General features: G+C 43.1%; 1 protein-coding gene across 8 annotated transcripts in view; it reads right to left on the bottom strand.

The window, feature by feature from the left end:
• Positions 1 to 667: 667 nt before the first annotated feature.
• The window catches only part of bcorl1 (BCL6 corepressor-like 1), a 30,536-nt gene continuing 7,027 nt past the window's right edge, over positions 668 to 24,176 (bottom strand). For 2 of the 8 annotated variants that reach the window (XM_085428254.1, XM_085428271.1), the window contains 11 exons: positions 15,288 to 15,373; positions 12,576 to 15,185; positions 12,185 to 12,314; positions 11,494 to 11,958; positions 9,168 to 9,355; positions 8,722 to 8,988; positions 8,457 to 8,623; positions 7,822 to 7,967; positions 4,515 to 4,592; positions 3,368 to 3,539; positions 668 to 2,417 (listed from right to left, as the gene is read on the bottom strand). In XM_085428254.1, the coding sequence (XP_085284380.1) occupies positions 2,072 to 2,417; positions 3,368 to 3,539; positions 4,515 to 4,592; positions 7,822 to 7,967; positions 8,457 to 8,623; positions 8,722 to 8,988; positions 9,168 to 9,355; positions 11,494 to 11,958; positions 12,185 to 12,314; positions 12,576 to 15,185; positions 15,288 to 15,293 (4,575 nt within the window). In that variant the 5' untranslated portion in view covers positions 15,294 to 15,373 and the 3' untranslated portion in view covers positions 668 to 2,071. The other 6 variants (XM_085428263.1, XM_085428229.1, XM_085428237.1 and 3 more) reach the window with 6 other exon arrangements.

Below are 24,176 nucleotides of genomic sequence, written 5' to 3'. Positions count from 1 at the left end.
CTTTTTAGTCAATAATTTATTCTTTCCACCTAATTAAATTCTTTGTTGTCAGTTATTTATTTTTATGAGCATTTTTAAGTTGTTGTTGTTGTTGTTGTTGCAAAAACCTGTTAATAGCCAGAAAAAAAAATCATGATCACTGCAGCCCACAATGATGGGAACAACCATCACTGGACGGGTCAAAGAGCAGCCTGCTAGAAAGCATGCAGTCACTTATCCCTTCCCACACTGACACTTGTAAACAGAAGTTACCAGAACAAACTGAAGCTGAGGTCAGCTGAGTGGTTTACAGCTTTGAAACTATACCTCACCGTTTGCTCAGCTGTCATTAAACTGTAAACTTGTTCATGATTTTGAGCACACAAATGACTTTTTAACAACTTAAAAGGTGACAATACAACAATTCAGCTACAGGATAATCTTAGGTGCAATAAATAAATACAAATGCTATATTAAGATACTACGAGGGCAGGCAGGGCTTTATTGTTTGCTGAACAAAGGGAGGAAAAGCTTATTACCGAGCTAAACTCAACTGTAAAGCAGTTGAAGCCCCTTTCTTGACTCAAAATTCTTATTAATATTGGTATTATTATCATTATTATTAGTCGCACCAGGAAATATGTCAAAATTGGACTTTATACATAAATTTGACATAAAAGACATTAAGTTGTGATTCACAATCATGCTTTATTCTTGTTTATTTCTTATAAAAGAATCAAATAAAAGGCTCTCTGAAGATCTCACACTTGTTGTATCCCATTTTCTTTAACTAAACTATACTTTTCTTTACACCTTAAGTCTCTTCATCTTAAATATCTTTTGTTAGTTTGTGACTTCAAACCAAAACTTCATTGATTGTCAACACAAAATCTAGTGTAGCACCAGTACAATAAAACTGTACTTTTGCTTTTTTTCTCTCTCTTTTTTTCTCCTTTGTTTTTGAAATACTGTTTTTGAATGAAGGAGGGAAATCTCAGAATAAAGGGATCCTAATAATAAGTACATTTCAGAATGAAGCACCAACCATAGAAAGTATTTTTCATAGATAGGGTTGTCAGATACACAAGAGATCAAATATATTAATGACTATTAAATTAAGCACAACAAACAGTGTAAATAAAACACTGCAACACAAAGCACTCTGGGAGCTGGAAACACCATATTGGGAAGTTGGGGGACCGTCGTGGCTCCTCTGGACTCCAGAGATGGTAGAAAGTTTCCTCTGAGAGAGATCCACAGGATTCTGTATTAGGACGCGTAGAGAAGACTACTGTCTGTCCAGTTCTGTAAACAAACTCTGCGCCTCAATGTCCGAAACAGCCTTATTTGATACTGCAACCAGGGACCGGAACAGCTTTCGCGGGCCTGCCTCACTATGTGAAATGCACAGGAAAAAAAATCAACACTTTAAATTATCAGGTCCATTCAGAAATGATCTCGAGGACACCGGAAGTGAAAAATGGAAAGGAGGCTCTGAGCAGGTGATTAGGTCTGAATGTTATGTGCCACGATCTCTTCTCTGCAGGTCTCCAGATCTCTCAGGTTGACAGAGAAACCATCTGGGCCAATGGCCTCCCTGACTTAAGCGTCTTAGCTGTACGCAACACTTCACCAAGATAAAAGCCTTGGATTATCTCCCGTCGAAAAATATCGCTTTCCCTCAGGAACAAACTAAAACAAAAAAGTCCTAAACATTATCCGTCCTCTGCCACAAGAATACATTTATAGAATCAAATGTGTTTACCCTGATGGCAAGATATACATATACACTACCATGTACATACATAATTAATAAAAAGGTTTACTCAATAGTTCTCATGTATTCAAATATACCTATAGATAGGAACCTGAAAGCTGCTATCCAGCATCGACAACTCCTGTGTGCAGGTCCTTCAGATGACTTCTGCCAAAGGTCAGAGGTCATCGGTGGAGTGTCAGTCGTTACTGTAGCTGGAGATAAAATCTTTGACCCTCGTTACAACGGACGGAGAGGTTTCCACTGAGCTGCTGCCTGGAGGGAAGGCTGACAAAATGACAGTTTGCGTGGTGCTGGGGCGCAGCTCAAGAGAGGCTATCGGCTGTGAGGCTTCCCTGTGTTTGTCACTACCTCTTCCTCTTCCTCCTCCTCGTCCTCTTGTAGGATGTGAATCGAGGAACCCAGTAGTCTCTGGAGCTCCGGTACACAACGCACCAGATCCACAAGTCCGTCTTCGTCCTCCTCTTCTTTCTCTTCCTCCTTAGTTTTGCTTTTGTAGGGAGAAACCAAAGCGGAGCTCACCTGGCTGACCGATACCTGCCTCCAGAGCTCAGCGTGCGACAAACTCACCACCTCCAAGTGTGGATACCGCGCCCGGAAAATCCGCGCAGACATCTTCAGGCGCTTCAGGACATCCGTCAGCAGGAACCAGTTGCAAAAACTGCAAAAGCAAAACATCAGACATCAGCTGAAGGTGGCATGCACAACACGAGAGCTGGCAGTTTAGGTGTAAGCGTCGTCAAATGAACAAACATGAAACTACAGTCCAGTTTTTTGTCCAGACAGACAACAAAAGCAACAATATATTAATGCACCACAGAGACACTTATTAAGTATCATATCGTTTCAAGTGTCACAAAGCAGTGGCATAACCTGAAAAAAATATGGTTGCCCCAAAATGATGGGAAATATCCAACTTTGCCCGCTTGCACACTGGTTAAGAATCCTTCCAAAAAGTCCTGGATCCAGATCAGCTTCAAAACCAAATCATTACTAAGCTGGGCCAAGCCCCAACTCTGGTAAATGCCCCATGTAAATCCCTCAAATTTCTGAGTAATCCTACAAAAATGCAACAAACTGAACTAAACCCATAACCTATTTGCCAAAGGTAACACATGCTGAGGCAATGACCTGATCTATTAAGGTTTTCTTTGCAGAAATAACATCTCCCCATACTAGCATCACCATCTGATAGTAATTAAAGTACCTGACCAATGAAACGGAAGCTTAAATATTGTGTTTTTGAAGACAAAAAAGCAGAAATATTTCATATCATCCTGTACTTGTTCCCCTTTACACGCAGGAACAATAACAACTCATGACATTAAAGATGTTGGGTTGGAACATCATGCAGATATCTTTAGTACATTTCCAATAAATGTTTATGTACCAGAAGCTGAAGCAACTGCTGTTTACTTATAAGTCTTAACCATCAGTATCTGCTATCATCATAGCCTATCTGCCCTAAATTGCTGTAATTCTTAGGCATATTGCAGAGCGGTGACCAAATTTAGATGACATTTGAGTGGCCTGATATTGTATCACCCCCCAAAAATCTGATTTATTACCGTGTGGTTTGTCGCCAGTAAACTCTCATCGTTATGAACTTACCCCTGTGTTAATGACACCTGCACGTGATAGCAGGGTAGCAGAGGCTCCGAGGAGAACTCGAACATAAGACAATCTTTGTCCGACTCTTGCTCGGTCTTCCCCGTTACATTCTCCTCCAACTCCTGGTTCTGCTCAGACAGCAGGAAGTCCCAGCACGGCTCCTGGTCAGTCTCTGTGAAGGGAAGAGTTCACTGAGGTGAGAAAGGGAGGAAGAGCGGACAAGCTGGCTGTTACTGTACTAATGAACGAGGTCTGCATGCCCTCTAGTGGGCAGTATATACCAACAGTTACACACATACAACTGGTGACATATAAAAATACACATAAACACACTTCATGGTGTCAGTCACAGCTTCAAATATAAAAGCAGATGAAAAAAAAGAAGAAAAAAAATTATATACACACACATATATATATATATATATATATAATTTTTTTTTCTTCTTCACACACACACACACACACACACATATATATACGCGCCAGTTAGAAGACAGTTGGCTTAAAGGGAGAGGAGCTAAAACAGCTTTTTTTCCAGGCAGGATGAAGCACATGTTCAGTCAATGAATAGAAACACTGAACTGGAAATGAACATAAAAGTCTCCTTTAAACCTGTATGGAAACAAAATACAAACCTCTACAGTGGATATATAAAGTGCACAATGACAACTATAATATCCATGCTGCCATTGACTGGCAGATTTTGATAAAATGACTGAAATAGCTGGCATTACTCAATGAAAAACAAAAAAAACTAAAAGTTAACAAACCGCTGCAGTTATAAAACCTGATTATCTTTTGTGACTCAGACTGTTCAGAAGCTGTAGACCACTTTGTCTTTAGTCTCCTTCAGTCCTTCCATGCAACTCTAATCCTGCTTCCCTTCCACTAGATAACAGGCTCCCTGTGGCTGTTTACAACAAAACACGGATGCTAATACTCAAAGCTAACACCCCCTCCACGTGCCAGTGGTCAAGCTGGAGCCCAGTCTATAAACTGGCTTCCATTCCCTGTGACTCAGGAGCAGCATAGGAATGCAATTTCAATTACTTTTATGCCACCATGCTTACAAATTAAAGCTGGGTATTTGATTGATCAATGGGCTGACATTCAGCAGACTGACAGGTTCAGCGTGAAGGTTACTCACCGAACAGCGAGCTGCTGTAGAAATCCCAGGGTAAACTAGGATCCTGTTCATTGCGGCCTTCCAGGTCTGTGAAATATTCTGGAGAAAAGAAAAAATACGTGGTATTTTTTTTTTTTATGACTCTGGCTGTTTGCATGTTATGACTTCTACGTGGAAATATGTAGATGAAGGCTGATGCTAGTGCTTGTTCTGGACCAAGCAAAACGTACAATGGTATAAGGGTGAAAGAAAAGTGGACTAAATTAAGACCATCAGCAAAGAAAACAAAGTTAGAGCTTGTGCATGTGATACGGTCCATTGTGTAGCTCTGTGCAGCTACCAGTGCAAGGAGAAAACAGGCCATCAGAGCTGCATGTCTGTCTTTCTGTACCAACTACTGAGCCTTCATCTCTCTGTTTATCTGTAGCCACTTTCACACATGCACTGCAGCAGAGCTGCTTGATTATGGCAAATATAAACACAGTTATTTTAGTCAAAACTGAGATCACAATTATTTAACACCACTAGTCACAGACTTACAGAAAAAACTCAATAAAAATAACCAAGTTGTCTTCTTTACTGTGGCTTTCATTAAATTTTAACACGAATTCTACAAAAAATTATTTGATAAAACACAACGAAAGAGATATGAGCTGAACTAAACAAGCCACAGCCTGGTGGAGTGTAATTGTGAGCTCGTAGAGAGCAACAAAATTAAAAGTTTGGCGAACTGAAAGACGAAACAAAGACGGGGACCTCTAACTTCACTGTGAAATAGAATGCAAACAATTTACCCTGATTATTTTTAATAATTGTGAGAACCCAAAATTGTAAGTAATCTTGTGTCTATGACAATCAAAGTGCCCTAATAAATGAGATCGGACAGTAAATGGTGTTTGCTCGGTAGGCAGGGGTGATGTCTGACAGTCTGAATTCACAGCGAGTGAAAATGCGTCATGTGGCCTGCCTCGTGCATGCTCATCTGAGCTGCCACCCTTCACCTCAACCAGACAGTACAGTGAGAACGTGGCTGACATCATCCATCTCCTGTTGTGTGGTGCAACTCTGGATAATATCCGCACTCTATTCTCTCAACACTGTTGATGTGTAAAAACTGCCTGGAGATGCACGTACGACGTGAGACTAATATGCTACCCAGATTCAGCAGCAAGCAAACACTGACTTATGTGAATTATTTATTGTTTAACCTGGCAAAGTGCTGAAAAGACACCTTTAGCATTGCATGAAAGTGGTCATGTTTATTAGGGGTGCAACAATACTCGTATCGATATTGAACCGTTCGATACTGTGCTTTCGGTTCGGTACGCATATGTATGAACAATACAACATTTTTTATTTATTTTATCAACTTACGATGCTGTCTGTGTTGAGCGCTCAGTGGATCTGCGTTCGACTACTCCGCCTAGGCTGCACTGTCGAGTGCAGATCCACTGAGCGCAGCGCAAGCTGGCAAGACAGAAGCTAAGCTCGTTGCAACATGGCAACTGCCTCAACGCTACCCGAAATTGAACCTCCCCCACCCTCATTCAGATCTGGCGTTTGGAACTATCTTGGTTTTCATGTGAAGCATGACCCTGATGGTAAGCGAGTCATGGACTAAAGTAAAACAGTATGTCGGATGTGCCACGCAATGCTCAATTTGTGGGAACTAGTGCGTCAGCGCAGTTAGCTTGTGTTGACACCGTCCAACCCCCCACGGTAACTTCTTAACGGAGATTTGCCGCGTTATGGCGTTAACGTCATTTCAACGGGATTAACGCTGACGGCACTAGTGGGAACACAACGAATATGACTGCACATTTACTCCGACATCATCCTAGTGCAAAGACAAGTGGAAGCAGACAAAAACAACAAGCAAGCATGCTACAAACTTTGCCCGACTCATTTAGACAGCCGTTAGCACAGGATTCTCCTTATGGGGACCTGATATGTTTAATATGCTGCTGAGAATATAGCCCAGAAGAAGCGTATAGTATAGCTTTTATTTTGGAAAGAGCCATTTCTCTGTAATAAACTCTCTTTTCCAAAGATGAGGGATTCCTCAATCAGATTTCAGCAACATTAAATTTAAAAACTGTACTTTTGAGTTAAAATATATATTTATAATTTTAATAAATGACAAATTAAAAAGGCAAGAACATTTTTTGTATCGAAAAAAATATCGAACCGTGACACCAAAGTATCGAACTGAACCGAACCGTGAATTTTGTGTATCGTTGCACCCCTAATGTTTATAACAAGCTGGCTTTGGTTTTTTTTCTTGCAGCCACACAAAGCAGTAACTTTGGATGGAGAACAGTTTCTGAGGAAAGCAGATTTTAACTGATTCCAGGGAGGCAACTTACAGCAATCATATGTCATCCTTCCAAATGCTTATTTATAAAAATGAATTAAAAGCTTACGGCACAAAAAATGATTTGTTCAGAAAAGTTTTTCTTCTGTTTTTACAGAACAGCAATCTATTAAAAAGTCCTTCCAAATTTAACAGACATGTCAGAGCTCATCACCGCAGCTTTTTACTTAAATTCTCCTTGTTACTTAAAAAAAAACAAAAAACTAAGGATCCTGGTTCTTATAACAAACACACAGTGATGTCTCCTAATTGTTTTCTAACATCCAAACACACAAACACTCTCTTGGATGTGTTGTGGTCCAGCATCTTGCCCAAGGATACTTCAGCACATTACCAGGAAAAGTCAGGCAGGCATCTGTCCACAGGTTTGTAGATGACCCACTCAGCCACCTGAGCTACAGCCACACCCATATGTTGCTGATTTTCTCCAACTCACAAGTGCACTGGACTGTTATCTAATGTCATATCTGCTTTGTGTGATATCAGTTGACAAACCATTCCTAACAGGATTAAGCATAAATCAATCAACACCTAATCAGTCACAAGACATATTTGATGAGCTCAGTTTGTTTCAGTTTAGTAGTACACAACCAAATTCAACTGGAAGACAACAAAAACAATGATTTAAACAACTGTCAGGCTCTTTGTGGATGTGGAAGAAGATTTGACTGAAATTCTTATGTATTCTTCATGTAACCTGTATTGTTCAATTCTCAAAAGCGATGCAGTGGGAGTGGGCGCAGAGTTTACTAATGTGTTGACACACTGCTTGATGGATGACTGTAAAGTTACAACTTCAATGATTTATTTTCCCGTCTCATTCTAAATAGCTTTATGAAAGCATTTGCTGTGTCACCAAATGTTTGTTGATGATTAAAAAAAATGAATTTAACAAAGAATAAACTGTTAATATCTTGTCCAGTGGTGTAAAGGTGAATATGAAGGGTGAACTACCTGTGAGGAACTTCTTCATGCTTGCACTATGTGCCAATTTGACTGGTGTATGTCCAGAGTAGGTCGCCAGAGTTGGGTCTGCACCGTGGTTCAGAAGCAACCAGACTATTGGTAAGTTATCACTTGCTACTGCATCGTGAAGTGGGCTGAGGGGAAGAACAGACAAAACACAAAAGACTTTTAGCATTTGCACAACTTTACATTACACAGAAAATATTGAAGACTGTAGGACAATGACATCTAACTTTAGTTATACATGCTGTTTCCAGGGGTCATGCTTAGATTTATTACAAAGGTTACACATATGACAAGTAACTCAAGAAGAGTCCTGCTAGAAGAAACTTTTGCAATGAAAGACCTCTGGGCAGATATTTTGAAGCATTATCTAAATAGTTTAACTTCAATGGTCATGAGGACATAAAAATGTCATGTAGACAATCCCCAGTTTAATCTTAAAAAATTACTAATATGCCCCAAATTAAGTCTTTAAAAAGCTTATCTTTAAATAGGTTTTTAAGAAACTTCCACCACCATCTTTTCTGTGGTTGAATCTCATTTCAAGATTTTTCAAGTAACACATCTCTCTGTTATAAAGTCTCTGATGAAAGCCACTGTCATGCTGCCTGAAGCCTCACCGTGTTCCATCCTGAGCACTACAATTGACATCTGCACCATTGTTCAGCAGCATCTGGACAATCTGAGTCCAGCCCCGGGAGGACGCCTCATGGAGAGCTGTGTAACCGGCATTATCACGCCGATTGACCTCCCGGATGTCCTTTTCGAGACAATACTGGACTACGTCCTGCAGAACACCGGAAGGAAAGATAAACTGTCAGATTATCATGCATTTTTTCCACTGATGTCAAAATTCCTGTTACCAGTAAACGTGTCGGGTTGTACCTGATAGCCCAAGCGCGCAGCACGTTGCAGCAACGTCTCCCCTGCATTTTTATTGACAATCAGCCGGCGAACCTCTGGCGGAACGGGCCTTTTGGTCAGAGAATCTGGACCGCTGCTTCTTCCTGACGAGCTTTTCTTTTTAGATGGAGAGGATGGCAAACTTTTTGGAGCTGGTGATGGGCTAACTGGTACTTTTGCATCAGCTCCATCATCATCCAAGGTGAGGGAGGCGCTACTCTTGCCCAAACTGCAGCGTTTGGTCTTATTCTAAAACACAGATTTACTGATTAGAGAACTTCCAGCTGCCATCACAAACGTGAGAAACATAGATTTCAATCAGGCCACAGGGGGGCACTGTAAGCTTGTATATCCATTGTACCTTGTTTCTATCAACTATGCATGATCTGTGATGGGCTATCCTCCCACAAGCAGCATCGGCAGCTTACCTTCGGCTCATCACTGTCACATAGGTGTTTGCTTTTGCACTTCCTCTTCCCTGAAGGCTTATCATTGCACTCTGGAGATTCTTCACTCTCCTGGTAGCGAACCGATCCTGAGCGAGTGACTGACGGTCTCTTGGGAAGAGGCTCTGGACTGGGGGCAGCGGGACTCGGACAATGTTCCACCTGTGGAACTGTAATGGCAAATTAGACCTGCCGTTATACTGAGTGGTAGACAGGAGATACACCAACAATCCTAATCTTTACACACCACTCATTTATCAACACTGCACTGATGCAGCTTTGTGCTCATCCCCATCTGCCAAGCCTAACATGGAGAATGGAATAATTTAGGTGCTGATATCAGACTGTCTGGTACTTCCGGAAGCTTAGCCATCTTATCCACGTAAACAAGAAAACTGCTGTTTTCCAGCTACTCTACCCTGATTTTACAATCTTATGCTCAAATCTGCCATGTCCTAGCTTTTTCTCTACATATACACTCACGATGCATGTCATTTCCACACTAACAGATAGATGATGTGGATCTTCTGAGAGAAATATATAGATATAGACAGACAGACCCCAAGCTGGTCTCTGTATTATTGTGAGGTTTTACCTTACAATATAATATAAAACACCTTGATTTGGTGCTATAGATAAAACTGAATTTAATTGAATAGAACATATATTAAACATAGGAAAAATTTAAAATAATGACATCTGTAAATACATAAATAAATAATACCTGTGAGTCAAAATCTCAAGATTCAGACAGTTTTTTCTACTTTTTCCTCAGTGGGACAGAGCTGCTCGATGAAGTTCAACTTTTTAACCATAATTTATTTGTGTAATTTCTTCAGAAAAACCAAACCAAGGTGATTCCTAACAGCTGATGGTTTTGCTACTCACCAAAGCCTCTCTTTCCATCATCTTGCCTGGAGCTGAACTAAACATGCCACAGATTAATTGCACAGTCCTACTGTATCATGTCAGCGAGAGGGAATATCATTATTAACATCATCCTCCCAGGCGCTCAGCTCTAGCTGTGAGCACAGATTCTCACCCTCACCTGCCTGCTCTCTACATCTTTGGTTTTCGAGGGGCAGCCAATCAGAAGAAAGTTATTGCAAAGGTAGCGGAGCTAAAACATCTTATTACTGCGAAAAAACAGCCAGAGACGCAATGTGAGCGGGTCCCAAGCAAAACCTTTGTGAACCTAAGTACTGAAGTGACTACCTATCACAGGGTATTAAATACGTTAGACGGTTACCTTGGCAACCGTAGACTGGAATGTCTGCTAGCGACCAGCTGTCAGCGACAACGCAGTGCGCAACAAGCATGGACACAGCTTGAGTCTCCAAGCTAAGTGACAGTTTGGAGTCATTCATTCTTAAATTCATTAAACAGAAATTTCTTTCATGAACAATCTCAGAACTCAGGGAAAACCAGCATCGTCACCTGTGAGTAACTAAGTTATCTACGAATATGTGTATTTTATTTAACATTTACCTTAAATGCCATAACATCTGGAGGATTTTGGCTTTTTAAAGCTTTACTCAGCTCTATTTTGACCAAATAAATATGGAATTATAATGGAAGAAAAACATCAAAGCAACATGAATTGGTCATTTTTGTTACTTCTGTACTAAAACCAACCATCAGAAAAGATTAAAGTGAATACACAGCAAACTAGTTTTTTGTTGCTAAATTTATATGTATATGTATACTGACTACTTCACAGAGTAGAACAGAGCTTTACATTATTGTCTGTACCGATTCATTCATCAGATTTTTTTTTTTTAAAGAATGAATAATCACTTAGTCTATGAAACGTCAGAAAAGATGACAAATACTCGTCACGAGCCAACAGAGCCAAATGTTTTGTCGCTTTTTATGGTCAGCAGCCAAAAAAGGATTAATGTATAATGGTATTAAAAGAGAATGATTCAGGCTTTTTTGTGAGGCTGTTTCTAACTAATGTTTGATGTGCTTGAAGGACTAAAAAACAAGTAACAATAATTTTTATTTTCAATTACACTTCTGACTATTTTCACTGATGTTTTTGAAAAATAAATGAATTAAAACAATTAATAATTTAAATAGCTGAAAATAATTTTTTAGCAATTAAGTAGTCAGTTGATTAACTGATTAGATGCCTACTTACTACCGGTCATTTAGTGAGCTTTGGATTGCATAAAAATATTCAACAGCTGCTGTATTCAAATGTTGAACTTCATTGATTCTCAAGTCATTCTCTTTTAATACTGTAATATGTGAATCTTTTTCTTTTTTAACCTTCTGACCAGGATAACTTTTAACTGATCTCTACCTTCTGGGACTCCAGCGTCCTTTATCAGAGAGTTAGATTCTTCGAGGTGTTCTCCATCTTCCAGCTTGTCTTTCTCTGTGATGTAGTCCCCAGTCTGATACTTCTTATTACGACATCGCCGACGTTTCTTACGAGATGGCGTATCGCCCTCAGCGCCAGATGTTTTTCCCTTGCCCTGTAGCGTACGTTCCGGCAGAGGATTTGATCGAGGCCTCCCTCTCGGACGGCGAACAGGTTGGGGCAGAGTCAGAGAGGGCGAAGGGGATATTGGGGGAGGAGGCATTGGCGGGGGTGGAGGGGAGGGCGTCGCAAAGCCCCAGAGGTCAAGTCGAGCGTCATCAACTCGCCGCCGCCTTCGCCTCAGTCTTGGGAAGGAGCACTCTGTGGCTTCGGCCTCCTTGGTGGATACGGCGGGACTAATGAGAGACGCTGAAGTCTCCAAAGTCTGAGGACTGCTATCTGGAACTGATTAAATCACATCTGATTGTTACATTCACACCAGACTCTATGCTGAGAGTAAGACTGAGACACTGACTGCAGGTTACTTAGCTCTAAAACTGAAACTGAACCCAGAGTAATCAAACCATATACTACAACAAAACTTTTTTTAACTAAATAAAAGTATCATTAAATTTACATTTTTGTAAAAAATGTAAAAGCTATAGGATTAAGGAAGAAACAAAGACTCTACCTGATTTGTTGCAGGTTTGCTGCTCGGCCTTGCTGGGACTGATCTTTTCCCCTGGAATCGCCTCTTTAGTTGGAGGGGAAGGTTTTCCCGCTGACAGACTCTGCTCCAGCACAGGTGCACATTGTTTCTTCTGCAGAAATACACAGGGGACAGAGTGAGCACGCTCTATTGGAGGTTATTGATCATGAGCCTCTCGTGGTGACAGAGAGGATGCAAGAGACTCACAATAAGCCCTCGAAAGTGAAACCATCAGTCATAACTTAATAATATGAAAGGGAGCTCTGAATAGCCTTTTCGCTCTTTAAACTCTTAAAAGACGATTGCTACCTTAAATATTTCTTCAAATTTAACCAAAGAGAAATAATGAGAGTAATAGGAATTAATAATTTACCTTCTTTTTAGGGGACACTTTGGTTGGAGTATTTTCTGTCTCTTGCTTTTTCCTTCTTGCAGCCTTCTGTAATGCATCTGTTGGAGATTTCTCTTTTGCTGGCTTCTTAGGACTGTTCTTCTTTTGTTTGACGGCAGCAGCTTTTGCTTTGGTTGGCGACTCCTCTTTGGTTCCGTTTGTTTTCTTCTCAAACTTGTCGCCTCCCCCTGCACACTGGCCTGTAAGAATAGATGCAGCCATGCCCTCCAATTTGTCACCAGGAGGACTGTCTGACGGCCCACTTTCTTTCCTCAATATCTCCCCCTCTAACACCTGGGCTAGTTTACTCTCCATCCTGTTCCCATTTGTTGATGCACTGCTCCCGTAGAGATGAGACTGGCCTGCGGGCTTTGAGGAGCCTTGCTTCACCTGAAGTCCCATGTGCTCTCCCTGACTGGTGTGCATGTCAGTGTTATTCTCCAAAAGCTCAGCGGCATTTGCCTTGTCATGTCTTTTCATAGCTTGAGTGAAATCCCCTTGAGATGGTGCACTAGGCCACTTTTCCACAGACCAGCATGGTGGGTATTCAAAAGTAGAGGTATGCTTAGATTGTATGTCTTGATTTCCCGTGAGTGTATTCAGACCATCAGCTTTTCGTGATGCAACAGGCGATGCTTGGGAATTACCTTCATCCGTCAGTGTTGTTGTATCAAGAGCTTGCTGCTTTACAATGGACGCAAGGTTAGACAGAGGAGACTTCATTCTCTCCCACTTATCATCCTCAGGTTTGGACGGGCTGTGATGGGCACTTGGAAACTTACAACTGTCTGTAACTGCGGTGCCCTTAGTCTTTGGAGATCCTTGTGTGATTTTTCGATGATTAGAAGAAGCTTGATGTGATGATGTGAGATGAGATGCCTGCTGCCAAGCTGGACTGACAAGGGGAGCAGAGTATGGTACCGCTGTTTTGCCAGGCCCACATTTCTGAGGAATTTGAGCATTGGTTGAGCTTAACAACGCAGTGGTTAGGGCTCCTTTTGAGGGACAGTTCTTAGTTATGGTTGTGCTGGTGTTTTTAACATGCTTGACACTGTGAGTGTGTTGGTTACCCTTCATCAGACAGGATGGCTTCTTTCCTCCTGTGGCCAGATGTTCTCCCTGGTCAATTATAGATATAAACTCCTGCTTTGCAAAACTCTGGAATTCATCCACAAACGTCCCTTTTCCATCTTTGCCCCTTAGAGTAGAAGCCAATATTGGACTAGCAACTCCCACATATGTACCAGGGATGTTTTTTATTGAATCTTGTGAAGATCCCTTACCCCAGGCTGGTTTGACCTCTGGGATCTGGTGATTCTGAGACCTATTTAATTGCTTTTGATGAGATCCATTTCGGTGGGTGTTTGGTAAGATGGGGTATTGCAGAGCGGAGCCGTAATTTGCAGAATGAGTCTTCTTTGAATTCAGAAATTCTCTCTGATTTGACTCATTATTGTGGGATTCCATCATAGTAACAGGAGGGTCATTTAAGCATTTAGGGCGTTTTGATTTGGCGGACAAATCAAGAGGTACATCTCTTGATTCAACTGAGCAGACTGTGTGGTCGTCTGTTGCAGGAGGTGTGGTTTTTAGAGAGCCCATGGTTGTCTTATCTATGCTGTTGCTTTTCTCTACATGGTTCAGCATTCTGCTCTGTGAGGCGATGTTGGCCAGAGCAGAGCCACAGCAAATGGCAGCAGTCGGAGACAAGGTGTAGTGAGTGGGTGCAGCTGAAGTTAATGATGGATGTTGCAATGGTAGGGCAATAGCTGGTGAGGCTACCACAGAAGCTAAAGATTTATGTTCTCCAACAGATTTAGCATTCTTACTTGATGCGTGGTTAGATCTGAGTTTTGAGGTCGACGTGCCCGTCTTTTTCTCTGCAGCCGGAGTCCGGGCCACAGACAACGGGTAGGGATAGGTCCGCATGAGAGGTGGCCCAGCAACACCTGAGCTTTGAGGCTGGCTTTCTTTCTGAAACTGAGTGGCTGGGGCTTCTCTCAATGCTGCAATCTGACCTAATGCTGGTGGAAGATTCATTTTACAAAGTGGAGAGGAAAAATTTGCTGTGGGAAGGAAGGCAACAGGCTGGGCTGGTTTAAACATGGCAGAGCACTGAAACCCAGGTGGGACACTTTGCACAGATTGTGTTTGTGAATGGGATTTCTTATTGGATGTCACATTGCTGTGACAGGGGCTGAGTGAATCCTCCTGGCTAACTTTTACACCACTCGACCACTGAGGAGTGGGGAAGACCCCAGAACCATCAGCTTTGAGCTTAGAGGTTTCTGCTCTTTTGTCTGTTCTCTTTTCTGAGCTGGTGAGGACCAAGCCGGACATTGGTGCATTGTTGGGCAGTTGCGGTGGAGAAAGTTCGGGGCTGTGGTTGTAGTTGTCCGGGCAGGCTTTTACAGTCTTACAGTCTTTTGTTGGAGTTGTCTTATTTTGCTGACTGAGAGCAACATCTCCTCTGAACTCAGGGGGGAGCGTCTGGGGGGGATTTCCCACCATGCTAGCAGACGCTTTATTTGGAGCACTGATCTCTCTGCTCACCGTGCCTCCATCCCCTACATTCATTAGTGTGGGATCCACCTGAGTAATAAGAAAAGTTCATGAGGCTGGTGTTAATTAGATAAGAGGACAGGATGCGCTATTCAAGCAATACAACTTCAGCAGAAAAAAAAAGCCAATTACCTGCATAGGTGTTTCTTTAGCACAACATGCCTTAGGGGGTATCTGCGTCAGTCAGGTGAGAGTTCTCCTTCAAATACAGTGATATGCTGCAAAACACACAAGAGAAAAAACATAAAACCACTTGCTGTGATTACTTTAGCACCGTTCTCCTTTCAGCTACAGAAAATATCTGTTCGACTAAACCTTCGAGAAGAAGAAATAAGTAACTAACTTTGGGCAACTGAAAACTTCCTTTCTTTAAGATATGCTTGGAGTTCAGCTGTGTTACAATTTCCTAAGAACAAGGAGACAATCTAGAGCAGCAGAGAGAAGTGTGGTAAACTGATGGCACGTATTCGTTGTGTTATTCCCTTTGATTTTATTTTGTTGCACATAGGGGATGTGGAAAGCTGCCAGTGCTCATCCATTTGAAATGTGAACTCTCTTCACTAAAAGAACATTGTACATTCACTGCGTAAAATGAGATCTAATGCATTAATTGAAGCATAGAAGGATTAGGATCCAATGAACCCTTGGCAGAGACACGTAAGAAACTACCACAAATGATGTCTTGATGCATTCTCGATCATCCAGGAAAGTAAATCTCCAAAAGTTGATTCTGTTCATCTGGACGTAGCGTTTTGTGGGAGAAACGTTTCGTCACTCATCCAAGTGACGTCAAAATCAAATTCTCACGACCATTGATCAACAACCACTGACCAAAACCCACTGACCAAAACCCACTGATCAAAGACCATAAGTACCATTCACAGAGAGTTGGGGAATGGCTGGGCCAGGACTCTGCAGTCTATTTACACCTACAGGCCAGTGGACACTCTTTCAATGATGAGGATGTTCACATCCTGGACAGGGAGGAACGCTGGTTTGAGTGCGGAATCAAGGAGGCCATTTACGTGAAAAGGGAAAGACCATCTCTGAATCGAGGAGGGGGCCTGAGGGTACATCTTTCGCCATCTTACAATGATGTGATTGAAGCCATTCCCCAACTCTCGGTGAATGGTACTCATGGCCATTGATCAGTGGTCTTTGATCAGTGGGTTTTGGTCAGTGGTTGTTGATCAATGGTCATGAGAATTTGCATAATTATGATTAAGGAACTGACCTCTCAGCCCATTGTTCCTTCAGTGGGCTGGTTTCAGTCATTATGCAAATGTACTGTTTATAAGGCTGGGGAAACCTGCAGTCAGCTGAGACTGAAGAAGTCACTTGGATGAGTGACGAAACGTTTCTCCCACTGAAAACGCTACGTCCAGATGAACAGAATCAACTTTTGGAGGAGTACCACAAATGATCACCTCTTTCATGTTCCATTTCATTTCTGCAAGTTAACCTTAAATATGATGTACTCCTGAAACTTTTTATGTTGGAAATTAAAGGAGATGGTTTTAATCCTTCTGACAACCTCCCTGCCACAGAGTCCATATCATACAAAATATCACATCATACAAAAAAGAAAATTATGAGAAACCATCAAAGTTTTTTTGAGCCAAAAAGTTGAATCGTGTTCAAATAATTATTACTGTCTTCAGTAATAAAAATGGGCATAACAATTTCTACGTCTACATGTTCACTGGAGGTTCTCGCTCAAGCTTGTGACTTTACAAAATCGTCCTGGTTGAACACAGAGGAGGTTTCCCCTTCAGCAGGTGTACACAATAGGAACAATAATACCGAGCCACATCTCTCAGGTGTTTTCAGTCTCATTGCCACAAAACCAAGCACCTAGCCATGCAAACTGCCTTTACAAACATTTGTCAAAAAATAGGTTGTTCTAAAGAGTTCAATTAATTTGAGAGTGGTACTGTAATAGGATGCCATCACTGCAACGAATGTGAAATTTCTTCCCTCCTAGACAATTCACAGTCAACTGTAAGTGGTATTATTGCAAAGTGCAACTCGGCCACCATGTACAACTACACTATGCAATATGTCATCAACACTCTACTCACTCAGTAACTGCAGAGCTCAAAACCTCCTTATTTGACATTAACATCAGCACAAAAACTGTGCCAGAAGCTTCATTAATAAGCAAAAATATCTATTACACTTGAGAACATCAAGGGACAATTAGCAAAAAAAGCGAAAATTATGTAGGATAACATGTGCTAACTTTAATGCAGCCTGGGCATACACGCGCATTAGGGGAAAATGTGCAAAAAATAAATATCAATGCTAGATTAGACCTGGAATCAGCAGAATCTCAATATTACAAGATTGGGATAAAAAAAAAACATGAATGGGATACCCCTGGTTTTTACTGCAGGAGCCCAGTGAGAAATGCTTTTAACAGTCACTTCAAATAGAGGCTCTACCTAAGGCGACCCAGGGCCTGTCCCCAGCAGGCTCATTCAGTAATCCATGAGGCAATCAGCTGTTACTGCTCAAATGATCTTTTGTTAGAGCCGACATCAGTGTGTGTGTTTTGTGTTGATTAAGTCATGCACACCCGCGAGTGACAAGAAACGAGCAAAGGTTTTTGCATGTGCGCATATAGTTAATGATTATGCATAACTGGACCAGTTACTGGCATGCAGCCTTAAATGCTCATCAGCCAGATTTAATGACCAGACAATCCCACTCACTGCTTTTCTATTGAAAACTCGCACAAGACAAGTTAAAAAGCACTGATGGCCATACACACGATTAGGAATTATAATTAAAGCGTGAATCAACTTCATATCATATAAGTACACAGCTTACACCGGGGACACACGCTGGAACTGACCCTAGTATTTACTGTAGATAGAGGTGAGCGCAGACGAGCGCATCTGCAAGCAAATGAGACGACTACAAAAGGGACTGTGCAACAAGAAAATCTGTGCCAAAGCTTTGGGGGGAAATGGAAATGCTTCACCCTTGAATCAGTGAAACATAACGAAGATGATACACATAATGACTGACAAGCCAATCTCTGCTGGAATCTGCGAGCACGACTGAAAAAAGGGAAATCCAGCGATGCAGATGCCGCTGTGTGCAGCGACGGTCTGCATACATTACCGTACAACAGTTGCTTACAGCTACTTTGTCTTTGTGCTGCGATCGCGGTCGACTCCGCCACTAAACATTTGAATTCATCCGCTCTGATGTAGGCCAGTAAATATATGCAGCAGTCCGCGCATACGCACACAGACAGCCTCACACACACACCGTGGACAACACAAAGTCGAGCCTGGGAGAAAAGAGAGAAAGAAAGAAAAAGCCTTTGAGGAAAAACAGCCGCGAAGAAGCCAAATTGTTCCGATGTAGCCTACTTCCACCCGGTCAGCTCGCTGCCCAGCCCACGTACACGGCACAAAAGACACACGTTCCCAATGTCACATCTGAAAAGTGCACAATAACAACACATGCCCACTGAAGCGTTAGGGAACCCCGAAAACAACACGTTTACCTCTGCTATAATTATCAGCAAGAAAAAACTCTGGAGAGCTCCGGGTCGCTCCCTCCTCTCTCTCTCGCTGGAGATGGCGAGCAGTCACCATAATGAGAGAATGGCAACTGGCTCTCAGGTGATCGGTCCATCCGCACAAAAACACGGGCGCAAACTGAGCAGACAGGCTGTCTGCGTCTCTGAACCTCGTCTAAATAACCCGGAGAGGATGGGATGGAAAGGTCCAGAGATGAAAGACAGATGTTTGAGGAAAATATAGCAAAGTGACACGAGAGATTCCGCTCCTGTCTAGTGGCTGCCTGGGCTACGACGTAGGAGCACACAATGTGTCACATCTCCCCCTGATAAGGTAAGTGAACATCAATGCGAAGACGCGGGGAGAACAACGGGAGAGCCAAACAAACTAAACTCCTGGCCCGTTTCATCAGCCTACAAAGTAACCCTGCCGGTAGACGTTTTTACAAACAAATAATCCGTTTCTGCCGCTGATAGCACAGAAAACTGGAGGCGCAGACTTACTGGCAGATAAGTGTGTGTGGGGGGGAAGAAAAGTAACCAGCAGGAGAACGACCATAGGGGTGGGTGGCACAACTTATTGTGCGGCTGGAGTGGCCATGAAAAGGGGGCAAACAATATAGTTAACTCCGCTGACCACCACTACCACCACCACCTCCAGCAACGTTAGGTTTCCAGCTTCCCTGCGCAGCGGATTCTCCGCGAAGCCCTCGCAGCTCTCCCGGCGGTTTGCATGTTGAGGCAAGCTACTGTTATTTATCCCCGACCTAATGCGAAGTGCTCCCGTCCCTCTTATCGGCCCTTTAGCGGACCGACTGAGCCACTTCGGCGTGGAAAGGCATTCATCAGAGCCCCCGACCCACCGAGCCTGTCCTCTGCTCTCCTCTCCGGCCCCTTTCGGGCTTTCTCTTTCTACGCAAAATACTGAATAGTCCCCAAGACAATCAGCTGTAGGGATAAAAAGATTTCTAATGACACAAACAGTTACGAACCTGCTCGTCCAGATGGCATGTGAACCACCGTGCAGGCACGACTGTGATACGGCCGTGTCCAGCCTTTCGCCTCTACAGTCCGCGGCTGCTCACTGATCTCGACGGTTTTCGGTCCTAAAAGTCCGAGGGGCTGGGGGAGGGAGGAGGGGAGGGTAGGAGAGGGGGGGTCGCCAAGACGGTCCGTTCCGTATCTCCAGTCTCCAGTCTGGTGTGAGAGAGAGCGAGAGAGGGGGTGGGGGGGAGCAGAAGGGTGCACGGTGACAGCATGGGAGATGTAGTGCTCGGCTATCCACGCCCAGGATTAAACGCTGGAGAGGCAGGGAGCGGTGAGGACTGCAGGTACCGGCATGCAACGCGAGCTCCAGCCGCTCAAGGGGAATGGGGGGGATCGCGACCAAAAGAGTGTAACGGTGCGCTAAACTGAAAAGGCTTATCGGGGTAACGAAGTAATAAACCTCGTTTAAAAAACAAAAACATTTTATTCAAACCCACAACAACAACAAATTTAGCCCCGAGTATCGCTGGATGTCCGTGCGCGTCTGGGTGTCAGCGGGTCAATTAACAGTCAGCTGTGGGTGATGGTTTCTAAACGGCCACAATATGAATTAAAAAAAAGAGTGGGAGAGGTTTGGGTCCGTTGCAGGGGAATTAACGCGAGGAAGAAAGACTCCGGGGTGTTGGAGGCTCTCCAGTTACATGCTGTAGGCTGCAGACTGGCGGACTATAGCTGGGAGAAGATGTGGAGGGGAAAGCTTTACTTTTTTCCTTTTTTATTTTACTGGATTCTTTTGAAATAGATACGCATGAAACCTATGATCCTCACATACATTTTTTCGTTATTTGTGACGATACCATGCATCCAACCTTACCAGTGAATGAGATTAAGCTTCCAGCACTGACCTCTGTCAGCTCAGCTCAAACCCAACTTTTTCTTGCAAGCTCTTTTGGAAATTTTACACCTGTGTTTTCATCGTGTTTAATCGAACTGATTTTAAACTATCTGCATAACTATTTTCACATTGCTTTACAAACCAAAAGTGATGTTATTAAAGTGCTGAGTTAGGATTATTCACATCAACAATTTGCTCGCAGATGCTTGCTCTCTTTCATAGAAAACACCAAGAACACAACTCATCATTCTTCTTTGCAAATTTACTTCCTTTTTGCCATGCACAGTCACCACATGTATTATGCTGAAAACATCCCAACTGAAGCATGTGATTTTTATTATTATTAATATTTTATGTGACACTTGGAATGAGCCAGTCCAGGCCTCATGCTGTGAAGCAATTCTATAAACACGGCCGCTAATAAACATTTATAATGAATATATGAACAAACAGAGTGCCATTCCCTCAGCGGTGCCTCTTCAGTTCCCTGTCATTCACCTCTTGCAGTGCTGTGTGTCAAAATCACATTTCCTGTTACTATCAGGTCAGCTCAGGTTTTAACTGGATAGAGAGAAGTGGTTTTAAGACAAGTTCAAGGCATAACTACAATATGGATGAGGCTTGGGTTTTGAATGTTAATGTTAGCCCTCAGATTTCTTCTCTGTATAAAAATCCAGACAGCTGACCCAATGCAGAAGGACAAGAGCCTACAACCTACTGACAACAATCCAAACATGCTTAATATAGAAGCCACACTGTGTTTAACACAACCGAAGAGGGTCAGGATACAAAACAAGACACGTTATTGCAAAGGTAATATCATCTACAACCTTCTCTAGAAGGTTGTGTGCCTCATTTGTAATAGAACAAAATCCCCATTCGTTTACAACCATTTGTAGCCTGTTGTGAATTGGAACAAGTTCACACTGAAACATGAGCAGCCTCCTCCTTCTCTGACTGCAGGGAGCTGGATATCTGTCGACCACCAGCTCATGTGTGCAGTTATGAAGTGAATGACAACACATCTGCAGCTTCCATTCAAACAAAGGCAAACAAACAAACAAACAAAAAAAACCTTAAAGTTTCAACCCAGCCTGTGGAGCAGGAGGTTTACACTTGGTCCTGCCCGATTCTCTCCCCTCAAAAGATAAACAACCACAGGATATTTAGCCCTCTCACTCCATAATCACATTTTGGCTCAGTAGTTAAGCGGTACAGGTTACCCTGCTGTAATTAGGCCACTTGTCTTACCTGAATCCTGAAAGCAGCGCAGGCCTGCTGTTTACAAGGGTATCCGCTCCTTTAGGCCAACAAATTTCCTACTTTTCTCAATACTTGCGATGGTGAGGAAATAACCGTGCACGCATACACACGGGGGGACCCTGACATCGTCGCGCCACTGAAAAAGAGTTTGTTTACTACCATGCACGATCTGTGTCGGATCCTGACCAGCACGGCGGTGCAGGACAAACGATCGCGTCCATCCGCCGAGAGCACCGCGAGCAGAAACTACTTCCCCGCTGCTCTCCTATCGCGGAGTGGATCGGTGTGTGAGAGCCTCTAACATGCCCTTCGCCATTCGCTCAGTAATGGCTGCGTGCAGGCAGCCAAATCGTTGACAGATGGCCAAACGTGAAATTGGGAAACAAAAAAAAACGCCGATCAGTAAAAAAGAAAGAAGGAAAAACGGAGGAAGAACGCCGAAGAGGACCGAGCATAAAGCACGAGTATCACAAAGTCGCCTGCTGACACATCGCATTGTGTCTGAGTCGGGGTAACCCGGAGACCTCAACGACCGCGCAAGAGCTATCCCGGTAGTGGCCGGCCGCTCGGCGCTTCACCAATTATAGACGAGTTTGGTTCACGGGCTGCACATCGGACATCTGAGGGCTTCAAAAAAAAACTTGTTATACGTGCATTTGTAAATCAGTCGAGCAGGGATGTAGCAGTCCGCACATGCACTATGACAACTGCGATATAGATGAAGGCACGTTGTTTATATCGAAGGCCCGATCTCTTTTTATGAAAGAATACACCGTCTTCAAAGTGGGCATTCACAGTCATCTATCTGTGAGTCATATTGGAGATTATCGACCCTACCTATTTAGGCCGCCATGCTCTCCAGCAGCGACGAGGATGTCCCGTCTGAGTTGGTGGTTCACCTGGTCAGTGTTGAATGTCGAGGCTGGGAGGATGGAAGAATAACGCGCTTGAGTGAAAATCAAGCGCATTATTCTTCCATCTTGGTCTAAGTAATGAATTATTCCACAGCGAACGAAAGGAGGAAGGCAGCCGATCACAGAAACAGTCAGGGTGATGTTCTTATTTTCCAGGTTAATGGATGGCCCGATGCGCCGTCCACATCGCCTTTTAAATCTGCCTGAAATTAAAACATATCTCTTTGCCTTCAGTTACCGTGTCCGCGTTTGGGTAACCGACTGCATCCACTGCCGGCACGCTTGGACTGCACACTCAGATGTCATCTCGACACACAAGTTGGCTTGTCCATAGGCTACATGTGACACGATCCTACATAATGCCGTGGGATAACAGCGAAACATCTCCGCAACTACAGGCTCCGGTAGCGGCTCCCGCAAGACAGCGACAACTAGAAAATGCAGATATCCAGGTCAAAGTTTGGCAGAGTTTTGCTCGCCCTCAATAGCATTGTGCAATGCCCCCTTTAATGCCCCCTGCTCGCCCGTAACGCCTTTGTTATTAGTAATCGCATGGTATTGCACCGTCTTACCTTGCGCTCCGAGCCGTCTACAGCCACAAAGCCTTCACACACAGCGCAACAAGCTATTGTTGTCTCCACGGTGGCTTCGCTGCGGGTCCGGGGATGTGATTTTGAAGTAGAATGAATACAGTATGTAATTTTGGCTTGTCCTCGCGATCTTCCCTTATTGCCAGTTTTCGGTCTGCAGCAGCTGGAGATGAAAATCGCGCACCCTGGGTCCTAGCGCCGGGTAAAGCCCTACAGGTGAATAACAAACACGCTGGGTGCTCGGTGGGCTTGAATCTTTAAATGAACGATCCTCGGCGAGTCAGACATACAGTCCTTATAAAGCAGCTTCTCACAGCAGATTTAGATGTTCTGCTTAGAGGTCACTTAAAAAAAGAAAAGAAAAAGGTGTGATCTAAATTTTGATTAAGCGTGTCTTCAAGTCCAATTAAGCTGCCCACGCATTACTTTAACATTCTAATGATGGTTTAGCGTCAGACCCGTGCAGCCCAATTAATCACGGCACGCTGCAGTCTCCTACGAGGCCATCCAGCTCACTGCAGATGTGCAAAAAGAAGTAAAAAGCCAAAAATCAAAGTGACCAGTTTTCACTGTAAAGGTTCATTCATTGTTTGTTAAAACGTAGCCACTTACATGAAGTGTAAATACATTTTCTTTGCCACTGCTGCACAGTTTACCCAATAAGTTTTTACATGTTTAGCAGTGGAGACAAAATGGTTAGAAACTACCTTTACTGGTGGGCTTTATATTTGCTGATATTAGCTCACAGCAGATATACCGCAACTGCAATTTCAGATGCTAAATACTGAATACTGTTTATGTCGTGTCACTGTTTCATGGTCTGTCCATCATTTAAAA

The sequence above is a fragment of the Rhamphochromis longiceps genome, linkage group LG2 (genome assembly GCF_057381845.1).
Source record: "Rhamphochromis longiceps isolate RC_006_pf linkage group LG2, R_longiceps_female_GT1.1, whole genome shotgun sequence".
Lineage (NCBI taxonomy): Eukaryota > Metazoa > Chordata > Actinopteri > Cichliformes > Cichlidae > Rhamphochromis > Rhamphochromis longiceps.
Note: the sequence above shows the minus strand (reverse complement) of the source record. Positions and strands in the feature narration are given on the sequence as shown.